The 18,132-nt window shown below is 35.1% G+C and overlaps 1 protein-coding gene across 2 annotated transcripts in view; it reads left to right on the top strand.

Moving 5' to 3' along the window:
- si:ch211-106n13.3 overlaps nucleotides 1-18,132 on the top strand; it is a 58,467-nt gene that overhangs the window by 16,475 nt on the left and 23,860 nt on the right. For both annotated transcript variants that reach the window (NM_001045014.1, XM_087239766.1), the window contains 2 exon segments: nucleotides 5,766-5,819; nucleotides 14,502-14,546. In NM_001045014.1, coding sequence (NP_001038479.1) covers nucleotides 5,766-5,819; nucleotides 14,502-14,546 — 99 coding nt within the window.

The following is an 18,132-nucleotide window of genomic DNA, read 5'->3' as shown; positions in this document are numbered from 1 at the left end:
GTTTTATAGTTTTCTGTGTTGTAAATTTTTTTTGTAGAATTTACAGTAACTTACTGGCAACAGTTTGCTAGCAATTCACTGTAAATCAAACTTACAACATAAATATTGTATTCATGTTTACAATACAGTTTATCTTTCTGAGTCATGTATTTACAGTATTGTAAATGCTTACTGTAAAATATACTGTATTTTTAGTCTTCTATTATCCAAAAATGTACTTGTAAATCATTGTTCATTTATTTATTTACTCTATACACTCCATATTACAGTGGCAGAGAAAGCGTAACATGCTGCAATTTAAGAAAATTAGTGCCATTGCAAAAAACGCCATCTTCATCCGTTCAATCCTCATGACGCAAACACATTTTTAGAAAAGCCGTTTCATTTTCTCACAACGCAAACAAATGAATAAAATGTTCCTCATTTTCAACACAAACAATTTACGAAAACGTGCTTCATTTTGTTACAACACTTTTAAATAACACAGAACACAACAGAAATGTTTCAAGGAGACCCTAAAACGTGAAGGACCCAGTTATTTAGGTTATGGTTATTTAGGCTAATAAAATACTTAAAACAAGGGAATCAGGATGTTAAAAGAAAAAATAAAAGAAACACACCTTTCAAACATCACCTACAACTTCACTAAGCAATTTTGCAGACGATAGTCACGGCACAGTGGCATCCGTCTCGTTTTTGGCTCCCCTTGAAACATTTCTGTTGTGTTCCATTGTTTTTGCAAGTGTTGCAAGAATTAATTTGTTTGCATTGTGTGAAAATGCAGCGCGTTTTTGAATGTGTATGCATTGTGAGGATCTGAAGCACGGTCTGCGGTTTCCCACACAAGTCCAAAGACATGCGGTACAGGTGAATTGGTATAAGCTAAAATTGTTGGTAGTGTATGTGTGTGAATGAGAGTGTATGGGTGTTTCCCAGTGATTGGTTGCAGCTGGAAGGGCATGCATTGCGTAAAACATGTACTAGATAAGTTGGCGGTTCATTCCGCTGTGGCGACCCCGGATTTATAAAGGGACTAAGCCAAAAAGAAAATGAATGAATGTTTGAATGTTCAACTTAATTTGTTTGTTTAAATTCAGCACAAATAAATAGTTTGCAACCACTTTCCTTAAAAAATTGAGTAAATCCAATGAATCATTTTGTCAGTGTTCCCTGCTTTGGATCTGAGACAGAAAGTAGCGGTACCAGGCTTCCCTTAGACCTCTGAGGGATGATTACTTAACCAAAACTTGGTTTTATGTGGCATGCCAAAAGAGAGCTCTCTCGTAAGGGTGGGTTTCCCGCTGCCGCCAGCCCTGGAAACAGCCTTTAATCATGACCTGCAGACATACATGCATATGGACTGTTAAAAGAAAACTGAAACCCCAGCCCCCAGAACCCAAAAACAACTCGTTGATTATGAGTTTAATTCAGCACAAAGTGGTCATTATTTGCATTTCACCTGCATCACATGTTCAATGCATGCCTGAAAAACTGCCACCAAAAGGTTAAAGAAGATAAAAGTCATGCGGAGTCCCATAAATTCCTTTTAATTGGTCTTCTCCTGGATATAATTGCAGAGCGACGGCATAAGGTGCAATTATTGTTTGTCATGTTTCGAGAGCGTGCTTTGTGTGAGGTCTTTCCAAATGTCAGAGTTTCAGGATGGAGGCTGCATGCATGTATTTTATTTGCATTCACACGGCAAATTTGATCCAACTATTTTAAATTCACTGTTTCTTCTGCATTTTCTAATACAGACTATTTGAAAACTAGAATGGAATATACTGCACAGCACATTTTTGTTAGAGTTTTTTTTGTGATATGGCAAACAGTTACAGTATGCTACATTGCTTTGTTAAATTCAGCAAGAGAATTAAGAAATAAGACATTTAAAATATGTATTAACTGATATAGAAATAATGGAGACCACCTAAAAAGTCTCAATTTTTGCAGGGACCACCTGAAAAATCTCAGTTTATCTGCATTTATGATTTATAATTATGTTTAAGTTAAGCATTTTTTTATTTTATATAAAAACTGACTCAAATTTAATATGAACATGTTGTCATTTAAAGCATTTTTTGTATAATTTGTAAAATTTGTTTTATATATTAAGAAGAAAGAAAAGTGTGTGCGCGTGTGTGTGTGTGTGTGTGTGTGTGTGTGTGTGTGTGTGTGTGTGTGTGTGTGTGTGTGTGTGTGTGTGTGTGTGTGTGTGTGTGTGTGTGTGTGTGTGTGTGTGTGTGTGTGTGTGTGTTTGTGTGTGTGTGTGTGTGTGTGTATGTGTTTGTGTGTGTGTGTGTGTGTGTGTGTATGTATATATATATATATATATATATATATATATATATAATCATTCATTTTCTTTTTGGCTTAGTCCCTTTATTAATCTGGGGTTGCCACAGCGGAATGAACCGCCAACTTATCCAGCATATGTTTTACGCAGCGAATGCCCTGTTAGCTGCATATATATATTCACACACCTGAAATTTAATGTCAATTAGTAATGTCATTTTAAATCTTTAAACTTTGTCTATATCCTTCACTATTCTTTGATTTAAATAAATAAGTAAATATATACTACATATTTATATTAGTAGAAAACCTTTTGTTGGCTCAACTGATAAATCTTTGCTTTTTTTGTTGGATCAATTTATAAAACTGGAGTTTTATTTATTTTATAAAAGTACAGTTAACTAAAGTAAATTTTTTTTTTTAACTGAATCCATTAAGTTCAGCCAAATGAATGATAAGTTTTAAAAACGTCACTTTAGTTTGCTGAACTTTTCAAAATAAGCAAGTAAAACTCTAACGCAACTTGCATGACAATTTCACTTCTTATGACAACTTCTAAATAAGTAAGTAAAACTCAAATAAAAATATTTTTACAAGGTTATGCTGAATGACAATGGAACATGATATAATTTTACCCAAAATCTTGTATTTTATTTATAACATTAAAGTAGTTTGTTAAGAAACAATTCTTATATTAATCATATTTAATTTAGCTATGTTTAAAATGTAATGCTATTGTACTGCACAGAACAATCACATATGCTGCAAACATATCCATAAATGGTCTTGGTAAGGCAAAATTGCTGAAAATGTTTAATAAATCTTGTTTAATCTCTAAAATAAAGTCAACTTCAAAATAAACATAATAGAACAGTGCTGTTTTTTTTTTTTTTTTTTTTTTTTAAACAATAGCCATGTTAATAAAAGCTTTTTAAGCTCTTCATTCACCTCTCAAGTACCTTGGACTTATGACTTCTTGTTTATCAAAAGAAACATTGTTCACTTTATTTTATTTTATAAAGTTTTATTTTTAATTTAAAAAAATTAATTTTATTTTATTTTATCAAATAATACATGACTCATAATTATTATTATTTTTAAACAAAATCCATGTTGATAAAGGCCATTTCCACTCACTTTTTGAGTGCCTTGGACTTATCATTTCTGATTTCTTGTTTGTCAAAAGAAACATTGTTCATTTTTTATTTTATTTTATTTTATTTTATTTTATTTTATTTTATCAAAAGAAACATGATTTATAAAGTGCTGTTTTTTTTTGGTTTTGTTTTTTTTAAACAAAAGCCATTTTAATGAAGGCTTATTAACATTTTCACTCACTTTTTGAGTGCCTTGGACTTATGATTTCTTGTTTATCAAAACAAACTTCAATTCAATTATTTATTTGATTTGATTTTATTATAAGCAATCACTTTTCCTTTGGCTTAGTCTCTCCTTAATCAGTTTTTTTTTCTCTTTCACTTATATTTTGAGTGCCCTGGACTAATTCTATTCAATTTATGTTTATTTCTATAGCACTTTTTTGTAAATTGTGTCAAAGCAGCTGAACATAGAAGTTCTAATAAACTAAAACTGTGTCAGTCCAATTTTTAGAGTTGAAGTTTAGTTCAGTTAATTTAGCGTGGTTTAATTTTCACTGCTAAAAGTCCCAGAGCAGAGCATCGATGCGCAGCTCCACAGGTCCCAAGCAAGCCAGTGGCGACAGTCTTGAGGAACAAACTTCACCAACTGAATGCTAATATTTTTTTGTTTATCAAAAGAAACATCCTTCATAAATCATAGTCTATAAGATTTTAAGCAAAAAATGCAGTTTCAGTGTTTGCCTTAGTAGGGCAGTATAGTGGTGTTACTCCCAATGCCAGCGAAATGTGGTGCGTTACATATTTTCAGTCAGGTGTGTTTCACCATGCACAAATTGCATGCATGTGTAACCAGAAACATGCTATTTTTGAGTTCATATGATGGGGAGCCACAGGGAAAGGAGGACATCTCTTACCAGCATTCCCACATGTGTACGGCTTGTAATTTAAGACTTCAGAAAGTACAAAAAAGTCTCTAGATAAGCTCTCTTTACAGTTGGGTGTAACATGTTTAGATTATAATGACAGACTCTCTCACATTTCATACTTGCTTTACAATTAAGATGTGTGCATATTTAACTTCTCAGCGCTTGATTTTTCTTTATGTAATTAGCATGTAAAAATGCAGCTCTAATTTGAAACGGCAAAACTCTAATTATATCTGCAATTAGTGGAGTGGACTGTGATTATTTAAGGCACGGTGTCAGTCTTTCTTACCGCATTTCCCCCATTCCTAGAAATATGTGTGATGTTAAACAATATGTGCTAACTAGTCACAGAAAAAGAAGCCTAAAAAGCCAATATAGCCTAAAAAGCATTATATTATATTATATTATATTATATTATATTATATTATATTATATTATATTATATTATATTATATTATATTATATTATATTATATTATATTATATTATATTATATTATATTATATTATATTATAACCTATTTTCCCTGCTTCATCTGGGGTTGTCGCAGTGTAATGAACAAGTTTAATATAATTTTATTTTATTTTATTTTATTTTATTTAAACCAATTACTTTTCTTTTGTCTTAGTCCCTGCTTCATCTGGGGTTGTCGCAGTGTAATGAACAAGTTTAATATAATTTTATTTTATTTTATTTTATTTAAACCAATTACTTTTCTTTTGTCTTAGTCCCTGCTTCATCTGGGGTTGTCGCAGTGTAAAAAAACAATTTTATTTATTTATTTTTATTTTATTTTATTTTTTTCATTCAATTTATTTTATTTTATTTTATTTTATTTTATTTTATTTTATTTTATTTTATTTTATTTTATTTTATTTTATTTTATTTTATTTTATTTTATTTTATTTTATTTTATTTTATTTTATTTTAACCAATCAATTTTCCTTTGTCTTAGTCCCTGCTTCATCTGGGGTTGTCGCAGTGTAATGAACCTATTTTGTTTTATTTTATTTATTTTATTTTATTATTTTATTTAAATATTTTAATATATTTTATTTTATTTTTGTTTTTTATTTTTGCATTTTATTTTTTACCAAACAATTTACCTTTGTCTTAGTCCTTGCTTCATCTGGGGTTGTCGCCGTGTAATTAACCTATTTTATTTTATTTTATTAATTTATTTTATTTAGTTTTATTTTATTTATTTTTTTATTAATTTACTTATTTTTTTATTAAATGAAATGTTTTTCCAATTTAAAGTAAATAAAGTGAATGATTTAATTAAATTATTTGCAACATAATTTACATAATATTTTCGCATTATTGTAATGAAAGTTTTGGCTCGGATGTCATTTAATTTGTCATGAAAATGATGTCACATTGCATCTTTTGATTTTAATATGACTGTCATTTTAACAGCGTCTGAACATTTTGTTTTCTTTCAGGGTGAAAAAGGAGTTGATGGATTGGCAGGATCAGATGGACAACCAGGAATTCCTGTGAGTTTGTTTGATCATTTTCATGTCTTTGTAGTTTTTGCATTTTGAAGCTGGTTGAAAAATAGTTGATGCTTTTTAAAATATGGTTGTCAGGTCAACTTTATTACTTTTTTCACCATTAAATCTGGATCTCAGGTTATTAAAACTTTTGATTAAACTTCATAAATCTTCATAAATTACCCATCAACATGATGTTACTGTACGAAGTTACTGTTTAGCCAAATATTTATGTTCATTGAATGCCTTTTGCTGTGGAAGCGGCCCTGTCACATGCTTTTCATGGGCTTGTGGTGTGCTGCTAGTTTTGGAAATGATGAAGCCACAGTGTTTACTAATCCCAGAATACATCACTCAGATGTAGAGAAGCAGATGATACAATTTAGAGCATAAATAGTATTGATGTTGACTATGCTCTTCAAAATCATCCAGCTTCATCTTCAGTCATGCACATGTGGACTGCAATACTGAGGAAGGAAGAAAAATAAACAAAAACAGATGAGGCCCTTTTTTGAAGCATTTTAAAATTACAACATATCAACACAAGAGGGCAGAAAGGACATTTGAATATCTGAGTAATAAAGTTAACAACAAAATTCTACATGGGGCTCAGCATAAATTAATACACCCCTTTTAATTCAGATTTTCTCTAGGATGCTTTAAAATAATGTGTTTGTGCATATACACTGTAAAAAAAAACTTTAACTTCAATTCATTTTTTTAACTTAAACAGATTTAACTTGAAGTTTTAGACAGTTTACTTGATGCAAGTAAAAAAATGCTTGTTAAGTTAAATATATTAGTGTATATTAGTGTATATTAGATTAGTTAGTACCAAAGTCAAAACTGAAACTAATCTAATAAAAAAATAATAATAATAATAATAATAATATATATATATATATATATAATAAAATTGTTTATTTTCAAAAGGGGGTGTTGTAACCAAGTGGCAACCTCCCGTTCTCTCTCGCGAAGCTAATATGGTAATAACTGAAACTGAAACATTGAAGTTCCACTAGGCCTGGCTCAATAATAGAGCAATTTTCTAATGACCCAACTGTTAGAATGGCCATCTTTACAGCAGAAAAAAAAGGTGTTTACGGCCTGGTACAAAGAACAATTTTGGTGTATTTAGCTAATATTACCCTTCATGACAACTGTGAGGGGGGTGAATTTATTCAAAACTCGTTTGTTTTGTTCATATTAACTTATATTAAGTCTTCATAATTAAGGGCGTGGCCACTTGAGTGACAGCTAGGTCTCGTTGCTCGCTGTCTCGTCACCTCAGCTGATTCCTGCTCATTAGCTGCTGAACTCAGCATATACATTGTGTTTTTGTGTTTTGTTTTATGTGTCTTCACACAGTCAGTTGCTTTTTGGAATTATTTCTTACAATTATCAGATGATATGGCATGCTGCATGCACTTAATTGTGCTTACAAACCATTCAGGGGGCCTCCATTTCCCACGTGATTGAAATTATATGCTTATATACCACATCTATAAATGTATTTGCTTTATTTAAGATCATTTATCATTTATATTTTTCTTTAGACCTGTAAAGCACTCCAGAATTTGACAGATTGATTAGCTGTAGTATATAAACTATTATGTTTTTTAAAAATGTTGAAAAAATTGTAATTGTTAAACAAAAATCGGGGAAATATACGGGGGGGGGGGCTAATAATTCTGATTATTCTGACTTCAACTATACATTTAGGTGATTTATGTACAATATTGACAGTTTTAGCTGTATAGAAAGGAAATAAAAGCTGTAGAAATAAGAAATAAAAACATGCATTTGCATAAAAAGTAAATAAAAAAATTTGGCTGCAGAAATCATAAACTCAATACTGTATTTTGAATGATCCTAAAAAAGAAACTGATGTGCTAGCTATTCAAGCTGGATATAGGTTGGATATGCATCTTTTTGATGTCTTAGTGTTTTTGTTGCATGAAGATATGTGGCGTCTGCCTGAGAGAAGAAGTGTGAACAGCTTGTTGCCAGGGTGAATGATGTTACCTGCCCATTGTCTTGTTATGGAAATTTACAAAATTTCTGAATGTGCACACAGCTGTTCTAACATTCTTTGCGACATCATGATGTCATGATGATGATGATGATGATTTTATTTGTCACAACACTGTTAACAGTGCTTCTATAACATCATCATTTTAGATTTATTTATTTGATTTTGATTTTTTTATTTACAATATGTACATCTGCTGCATCGATTAAATCAGCTGGCGTGACATTTGATCAGGCTGTGAACAAAAAAAAAAACTGATATTGTTTTCAGTTTTAGATGAGCAGGAAGAGCATGAAATAAACCACTGATGTGTGCAGTTTCATGATTGTGGTTGCAGAGGTGTTAATTCTAGAGAAAGACTGCATTATTTCTCAGACCTTTATTAGTAGCTGTTTTTATGTAGTGCTTCACTATTGTCTAGACTCATACTTTTATTTAGTGGCTTTTACCTTAAGTATTAAAGGTGCCATAGAATGAAAATCTGGATATATTTCGTTCAGTTCAGAGTTCAGTATGTGGAAATGATATATCATCAGCCTCAAACCCCACTGTTTCTTCATTCTCATGTAAATCCTGTGAGTTTAAAATCCCAACCAATCTGATAAAACCCAGATTCTGTCACTACACATATACACACTGTCAGCAGTGTTTGATTGGCCACAACATTTTCAGTGATATTACAATTATTTACAGTTGAAGTCAGAATTATTAGCCCCCCTGAACTATAAGCCCCCCTGTTTATTTTCCCCCCAATTTCTGTTTAACAGAGAGCAGATTTCTTCATCACATTTCTAAACACAATAATTTTAACAGCTCATTTCTAACAACTGATTTATTTTATCTTTGCCATGATGACAGTAAATAATATTTTACTAGATATTTTTCAAGACACTTCTATACAGCTTAAAGTCATATTTAAAGACTTAACTAGGTTAATTAGGCAGGTTATGATAATTAAGCAAGTTATGATGGTTTGTTCTGTAGACTATCGAAAAAAATTGCTTAAAGGGGCTAATAGTTTTGACCTTAAAATGGATTTAAATTTTTTTTAAACTGCTTTAATTTTAGCTGAATTAAAACAAATAAGACTTTCTCCAGACGAAAAAATTATTAGACATACTGTGAAAATGTCCTTGCTCTGTTAAACATCATTTGGAAAATATTTTAAAAAGAAGAAGAAAATTTAAAGGGGGCTAATAATTCTGACTTCAACTATACCTTTTATGTGGAGATCAGAATTTGAACATAATCTATCCGTGCATTCTATGGCAATATTCAAATTTGTTAGCTTGAACTGCACAATAAAGCAGGAATGACACCTCTCATGTGCCACATGTGGCTTTTTTATGTGTGTTTTTTTTTTTTTTGCTGGATTATTGCTTGTGAGATTTACTTTTGGGTGTTTATTTGTAGGTTTTTTTTTTAGCAAACCCCTAGAACCTATGGCACACTTGCCAACTCTGTCACATGGAGAGACAATTGCTAAAAATTATTGGCATGAACAATATTAAAAGAGTTGTATGTATTATATTTAAATAAAATTCCTCGCATCCGCTTACTGAAATGCGTTTAGCAGTAATCAGTCCTCACAATCGCATCACATTATATTAAGATAAGAGCTATAGATACATAAAAAAATGTGTTAGAATTGACTTGCAAAAGTTAGCACCTGCTCCAACATCCTGTAAAACATTTGTGCAACTGCTTAAACAAACAGTTCAATGTTTCACTATGAGACTTTGGCTATAAAAATTAATAATATTCAAATAAAATACAATAAAATCACAAACATGTGGGGTTTTAAAAATGGTAATGCTAATCTATTTTCTGAAATGAATTCTTTTTTAAAAATGTAAGATAATCTATTTGTTTGATATAATCCAATAAAATTTAAGTAGAATTTTGTGAAGTTTGTAATTAATGATTACTCATGTATGTAAATGTTTTATATACGTAAGGCAAGATTAGTTCTTTTGGTGTCAGAATGAGGGTAGAAATGTTAAGTCAAAGTGACTTGGTACGTGGCATGGTTGTTGTTGCCAGACGGGCTGGTCTGAGTATGTCAGTAACTGCTGATCTACTGGGATTTTTACGCTCAATCATCTCTAGGGTTTACAGAGAATGGTCAGAAAAAGAAAAAATATCCAGTGAGCGGCAGTTCTGTTGACGCAAATGCCTTGTTGATGCCAGAGGTCAGAAGAGAATGGCCAGACTGGTTTCAGCTGATAGAAAGGCAACAGTAACTCAAATAACCACTCGTTACAACCAAGGTATGCAGAAGAGCATCTCTGAACACACAATATGTCGAGGTAGATGAGCAGCAGCAGCAGACCACACCGGGTGCCACTCCTGCAATTTACACACGTTCACCAAAATTAGACAATAGAAGATTGGAAAAACAGGGATCCATCATGCCTTGTATCAACAGTTCAGGCTGGTGTAATGGTGTGTGGGATATTTTCTTGGCACACTTTGGGTTTATTAGTAGCAATTGAGCATCGTGTCAACGCCTCAGCCTACCTGATGGAACAGGAGACTCGCATCATAGATGTGCAGCCAACAAATCTGCAGCAACTGCGCAATGCTATCATGTCAAAAAGGACCAAAATCTCTGAGGAATATTTCAGTTACCATCTTGAATCTATGCCACAAAGGATTAAGGCAGTTCTGAAGGCAAAAGGCGGTCCAACCCGATTCTAGTAAGGTGTACCTAATAAAGTGGCCGGCGAGTGTATATTTCAGCATGGTGGAGTATTTGTAGATGGTTTTGATCCAAAGCTAAATTGAAGTGAGATTGTTTATGCTTCCACCATAGTCAAGTTTCATTCTCATTTCCTCCAATGACTTGAAGTGATGTGGTTTAGGCCTCAGTGTAAATATTTAGATATCCTTGGCTTAGTTTGATATATTAGCATAGTAAGTGCTCCCTTTTGGGGAAAAGTTTTGGCAAGCACATTATCCCTGATGCCGAGAGCAGTGGAAAGTTTTAGGTGTCTGTCTGTCTATCCTGATGTGATTAATAGAACGGTTAATACACCACTCCTTCTTTCTGAGGTTGTGGTGAACCTCCAAATGTTCTCATTCCTCTTTCTTCCCCGCAAAAGCGTTGTGTTTGGCAGAACTGCACACACACACACACAGCAGGTGGAGAAAGAGATATTTCTAGTAACCGATTGCTTAATGTCAATAAATCCTCTCCTGGTTTCTCTGTGCGCTCTTTCATGTCTGCAACCGCAGCCTTTACATGTGCGGAAACGTCTGCTGTTTGATTGAACAGTTTTACCCTCCTTCATTTCACAAGTTGTTTAGACTGCGCTTCCTGTTTGTGGCCAATGAAACTGGCTCATTTGAAAGGAAAATTTACAAAACATTCTGGGATTTCTGAAAGCTTCTGGTTAGGAAATGGGAGCTGTCAGCTGTTGATGGTTGTAGGTGTGCTGATTTATGCCTCGCTCTTATCTTTCATCGTAAAACTTGTGTAAACCATAATGAAAGAATAGGCGCTTCCCAGTTCAATGGATGGTAACCGTGTGGCTTGGCAATAGTACAGAAAGGCACCAATGGTATGTAAACAGGCAATAGTGGTTGTTAAATGTGCAGTGTTTAATAGAGGACCCTTTGTTAATGTGTATTTCAGCCTGATCTCACAAGGAAACTTAACTACAGTGCATCCAGAAAGTATTCATATAGCGCCTCACTTTTGCCACATTTTTCTATGTTACAGTTATATTCCAAAATGGATTAAATTCATCCATTTCCTCGAAACTCTGCACACAATACCCCATAATGACAATGTGAAAAAAGATTAATTATTAAAAATAAAAAACCTGAAAAATCACATGTACATCAGTTTTCACAGCCTTTGTTGTGAAGCTCTAAATTGAACTCAGGTACATTCAGTTTCCACTGATCATTCTTCAGATGTTTCAGCAGCTTCATTGGAGTTCACCTGTGGTCAATTCAGTTGATTGGACATGATTTGAAAAGACATACACCTGTCTATATAACAACCCAAGCTCATTCTGGAAACGTAGCCCCGCGGACGTTTCTGGAGACCGCGATTTACGTGGCCAGAGGTACGTAAATGCCGCGTTTGTTTTTTTTCGAGCGAACGCCGCGGGGCGGTGTGGCGCCGCTCCGCCCCTCCTCTTCGCGCTCGCCAGCCGACGGCTCGCCTCCGAGTGTAGGGCTTTCCCGACGCAATCAGTTCGTCCGCCTAGCTCACAGCGTTGCGTCGGTGGAGCGGAGGCCCCGGAGGAGGAGGAGGAGGACGAGACGGAGCCGGCCGCGGTGGACTGGGATCGAGTCCAGGGAAAGGCGAGTTCCGGAAATCAGGTAAAAAGAAAAACGGAATCCGGAAAATAAGGGCGAGAACGCGGCGGGATCCGAAAACGCGGTCGAAATCGAAGACGGGGGCTTTTGCTTTTTTTTTTTCTGATCCGGCGGCTATTCGCGCGAGAACGGCGCGGGCGCGAACCGTGCGTGGTCCCGAGAGGCGCCAGCCCCAGACGCGAAAAAGCGCGCACAGCGGCCTCTCGCGGATCCGCGAAAACAAAAAAAAACGCTCGAATACGTACCTCCCGGGACGTTTCCACAATGAGCCCGGGTTGCTATATAAGGTGCCAGGGTTGACAGTGCATGTCAAAGCACAAACCAAGCATGAAGACAAAGGAATTGTCTGTATACCTACGAGACAGGATTGTCTCAAGGCACAAGGCTGGGGAAGGTTACAGAATCATTTCTGCTGCTCTGTAAGTTCCAATGACCACAGTGGCCTCCATCATCCGTAAGTTGAAGATGTTTGAACATCCAGGACTCTTCCTAAAGCTGGCCGGCCATCTACACTGAAAAAAATTATTCAGAGATGACTCCTTTGATTTACTAATTTTTTTACGTTAAGTGACTTATTATTTATTTGGGCTGAATTTAAAAAAACTAATTAAATTAAATTTGTTTGTTTAAATTCAACACAACTAAATTGTTTGCAACAGTTTTGCAGACATCATTTTTTTCAGTGTAAGATGAGTGAGCAGGGGCCTTAGTCAGGAAGGTGATCAATAACCCGATGGTCACTCTGTCTGAGCTCCAGCGTTCTTCTGTGGAGAGAGGAGAACCTTACAGAAGGACAACCATCTGTACAGCAATCCATCAATCAGGCCTGTATGGTAGAGTGGCCAGACGGAAGCCACTCCTTGCCTGGAATTTGCCAAAAGACATCTGAAGGACTCTCAGACAAAAAGAAACTATTCTCTGGTCTGATGAGACTCAAATTGAACTCTTTGAACTAAATGCCAGACGTTACGTTTGGAGAAAAAAAGGCACCGTTCATCACCAGGCTAATAGCATACCAACAGTGAAGCATGGTGGTGGCAGCATTATGTTGTGGGGATTTTTTTCACCAGCAGAAACTGGAAGACTAGTTAAGATAGAGGAAAAGATGAATGCAATGTACAGAGACATCCTGAATGAAAACCTGCTTCAGAGTGCTCTTGACCTCAGACTGGGTCGACGATTCATCCAGATGCAGTGTTTTGTATGTTTAGTCAGTTTAGTGGCTAATTCAATTAACGAGTTCAATCTAATGAAAAAGTAAGCTTTTTTTAAGTAGGCATGGCACCAAACCCCACCCCTAAACCCAAACATCTGTCACGCTCACGGAAATAACAAAACAACTGAGATGAGTCCAAGATGCAAGTGTGTTTATTGAGTGGTGGTTAAAAATGATAGAGCAATAGAGTCCAAAAACAGTGTAAACAAAAGATCACAAGACATGGCAAAACGTGAGCCATGAGGTCAGCCGATAACCAGTCAAACAGACCAGATATTCAGAGAAAGAACAAACAATAACAAACTGACAATGTAACAAAGGACTGGCGGTCAGATATGTCTGTGGTAATTAACCACAGCTGGGCGGCTAATCAGAACAGCTGATAAACCACGTAACCGCAATAACGCTGACACGCCACAACAATGCACGTGTAGAAGGCAAAACATAAGCGCGTGACAACAACACAGACAGCACAAGAAGTGCGCACACATGTACATCCGTGACTCGTCATTGAGGGATAAGCAAATCATACTAAAATGTACAAATGAGATCGTACACTGTAAAACCCAGCAGTCAACTTTATCAAATGAAAAGAGGGTAGTTAACTCAGAATTGACTGAAAGTTAACTCTACTCATTTGAAAAGAGTTTTGAACTCAGTGTTGAAGGTAATGAGTTAATTAAATACCTCATTACTTCAACTTAAATGGAGTGAGTTCACAGTACTCATATAGATTAGTTTTTTTTAACTCAAATGGTTTGTTGCAATCGGTTTCCTGAAACAGTTTGGTCCACTGAGTTTTACAGTACTCAGTTGGTTTGAGTTCTCTTCATTCATTGGATTTTACTGTACTCAACTTGTTTTTGCAAATGGGTAAGTTTACAGTACTCATTAGGATTAATTTTTGAACTTAAATGGTTTGAGTTACCTTAACTTTATGGATTTTAAAGTGTAAAAATTTTAACAAGTTTGCCACTAAATCAAAAAGTTAAAAACTGACAAGACATTGTTGATATTTGATGGTAATTTGATATTTTATTTTGTGCAATCGGGAAAGTATTATTGGATTCAAAACTGTACTTAAAGTGTGTGTTTGTGGTTTTAGGGTATACGAGGGCTTCCTGGAGAGATGGGGCCTGCTGGAGCTCAAGTAAGAACCCAAAATATAACTGAAAATAATAAGTATACATACAATTGCTGTTAATTTTGCTTAATAATTATGTACAGGATGTCTTTAATTGCAATACCATTAAAAAAGCTGGCAGAAAATAATCAGTTTTCAACTTTCTACATGATAATATTTGTAATTGAATCTGGGATGAATTGCTCTTATACATTTAGAATGAAACAAACATTAGCATTTTACTCAAATCCATATCTAATAATCCAGGGGTGTCAAACTCTGGAGGGCCGCAGCTCTGCACAGTTTAGTTTCTGCCCTGCTTCAACACAATTATCTGTAGGCATCTGTTACAAAGCCCTGATGTTAGTCGAGGGTTGTGGGGTTTGACATTTATTTAATTAAAATATATTTATATAAACAGTGAATGAGTGGAAAGACAACCAACGTAATGCCAAAAAATGTGTGCTTTTATTTACAATCCCAAAGTGAACAACAACAACAAATTAATCAAAAATAAAGAAAAAGTAAGTAAGGCAAAAATATACTATTTATAATATGTACAACACTGAGACAAATAAAGACGGGAAAAACAAGAGAGCTGGCAGAAGGGACGCGGGCGGCGCTAAAGAAGTGAAAAGAACAAAACCCAAACTAGATCTAACTCCCCAGAAGCATCTAGCTAACTAACTATGTGAAAACAAGTCTAAAGCATTGAATTGGTTTGATCAGGTTTGTTTAATCAGGGTCGGAACTAAACTGTGCAGAGTTATGGACTCCAGGAACTGAGTTTGACACATGTGTAATAAACTAAGTAAATCCTGATAAATTGAGAATTTTCAGTTTGGAGTCTTTTATATAGTTAGTTCTTTTATATGCTATGTTATATACTCTAGTCAACATCTGAAGTTAATTAAAGCATTTAATCAAACCTTTCTAATACAAAAATGTGTTTTGAACAATATTTATTCTTTCCACTGTAAAAAATACAATACTAATTTATAGTAAAACGATGCAATACTACAGACAAGTACTTGAATTGATATGTTGTACTGATTCTGTAGTATTTATGATAACACAACTGTAGTAATATAAACAAATGACACACTACTTTAGTTTTCCAAAACTATAGTGTATATTATACTGCAATACACCACAGTTTACTGTGGTAAACACTACTACCGTATTTTAGTTTGTCACTTCAGTATAGTTTATACTACAATTGCATTCAAAGAGTTGAAAATATGTATACTAAACAAATACATTTATAATATTATAAACTAATATAATATTATATAGTTTACTATAGTACAAAAGCCATTTACTAAAAATTACTATGGTAATTTTTTTTAAATTAGGTTGTTTTAGGACAAATTTTTGGATTAATTTCAATTGCTGACTACTGTATGTATAACTTTTACTTTGACAGGGTGAGCGAGGCTTGTCTGGACCAGCAGGTTTTACTGGACCAATAGGACCACAGGTATCTCAAAAGTTAAACAGTTGTGTGCTTTTTAATGTGGTTTTGTGGCTCAGTGCTAAACTACAATGTTATAATCCATCACGGATTAGTTATCTTGTCATTTTGGGCAAGATGTCCATCATAATCATTTACAAACTAAATCATGTAGCCCTTACTCGGCTTAAGATTGTTCATTCATTCATCCATTTTCTTTTTTGACCTTTATTAATCAAGGGTCGCCACAGTGGAATGAACCGCCAACTTATCCAGCATATGTTTTACGCAGCGGATGCCCTTCTAACCCTAACCCAACACTGGAAAACACCCATACACTCTTACATTCACACACGTAGGCTAAGGCCAATTTAGCTTATTCAATTCACCTATAGCGCATGTCTTTGAACTGTGGGGGAAACCAGAGCACACGGAGGAAACCCACGTGAACACGGGGAAACTCCACACAGAAATGCCAGCTGACCCAGCTGGGGCTTGAACCAACAATCTTCTTGCTGTGAGGCGATAATGCTATCCATTGCGCCACTGTGACGCCAGCCTCAGATTGTATTATAATAAAATTTAGACCTTATCTAAGAACCAGAGTATCATAGCAACTTGGTGGTGCTCTTTTATAGCCACCTTACAACCACCTTGAAGGTCCAAACAACATATAGAAACCTACACGTAATACTTTACCAACCGCAGAGCATAAACTTGTCAACCACCCAGAACACCTTTGGTCTGTGGTAGTGTGAAACGATGTTTCCAGCAACAGTTGTTCATGATTTATTTTTTAAAGGTAAAATGTGACCCAAACACACGTCATTGGTTAATGTTACCAGACTCCAGAGTAGTTTGGTTTGTACCACATTGTTTAAACTTTCTGAATAACGTACCTACAAATGTCTTGGGTATGTAGGTACAGGTGTAGGTACTGGCATAGGTAGATAAATGTTAAAATATTCATATATAAAGTTGTTGATGGAAGGGATTTGGCAAATTAAATGATTTAGCACAGAATTTGTTTATATTTTATATTTTCGGTACACGTTCAAGTCTAACAATTCACACCATTTTACCAGCCTATTATTAAGATATTAACTGTTTATTAGCACTTATTTTAGATTAGATTCAACTTTATTGTCATTACACATGTACAAGTACAATGCAACGAAATGCAGTTTAAGTCTAACCAGCAGTGCAACAGCAGCAAGTGCAGGATACAGGAATAAGTTATAAAGTGCAGTTATAGAAAACTATGGTGATATTTACAGATGGATGTACTATGAACATTATATACAGGTTGGATAAGCTATGAACAGATTTACAATATATGAATATATGTGCAGGTTGCTATTAATAATTAGTAGTGTGCAGATAGATAAACATGATTACAAGTGTATATGTTACAATATATGAATATATGTACAGGTTGCTATTAATAATCAGTAGTATGCAGATAAATAAGCATGATTACAAGTGTATATGTATAGTGGGTGTGTACATAATTACAAATGTCCATATGCAGTGGGTATGCACAGTTCAATAAGTAAAAAGTTCAATGTGGTGCAGTGAATGTGCAAATTTTAAACGTGCAAATGTTAAACAGTGCAGTTATTGCGAGGAGTTTAAGTTAGAGGAAAGTGGGGGGTGTATTGGGGGGGCAAAAGTGTCAGTGTGGGGCAGAGTTCAGGAGGGAGACAGCTCTGGGGAAAAAGCTGTTCCTCAGTCTGCTGGTTTTTGTGCGGGGGAGCCTGAAGCGCCTGCCGGAGGGCAGGAGAGAAAACTGTCTGTGAGCGGGGTGAAAGGTGTCCTTCAGAATACTGCGTGCTCGGCGCAAACAGTGTTTCTTCTGGATGTCCTCTATGGCTGGCAGTGTGGTCCCTGTGATGCGTTGGGCAGTTTTCACCACCCGCTGCAGTGCCTTACGCTCAGCAACAGAGCAGCTTCCATATCAGACTGTGACACAGTTTGTCAGGATGCTCTCTATTGTGCAGCGGTAGAAGTTCTCCAAGACGGCTGATGAAAGCTGGTTCTTCTTCAGTTGCCTTAGGAAGAATAGGCGCTGGTGAGCCTTCTTGATCAGGCTGGAGGTGTTGGTGGACCAGGAAAGGTCCTTTGAGATGTGGGTCCCCAGGAACTTAAAGGATGAGACAG

Source organism: Danio rerio, chromosome 2 (genome assembly GCF_052040795.2).
Source record: "Danio rerio strain M-AB ecotype USA chromosome 2, GRCz13ab, whole genome shotgun sequence".
Lineage (NCBI taxonomy): Eukaryota > Metazoa > Chordata > Actinopteri > Cypriniformes > Danionidae > Danio > Danio rerio.
This window is presented reverse-complemented; position numbering and strand designations above follow the sequence as displayed.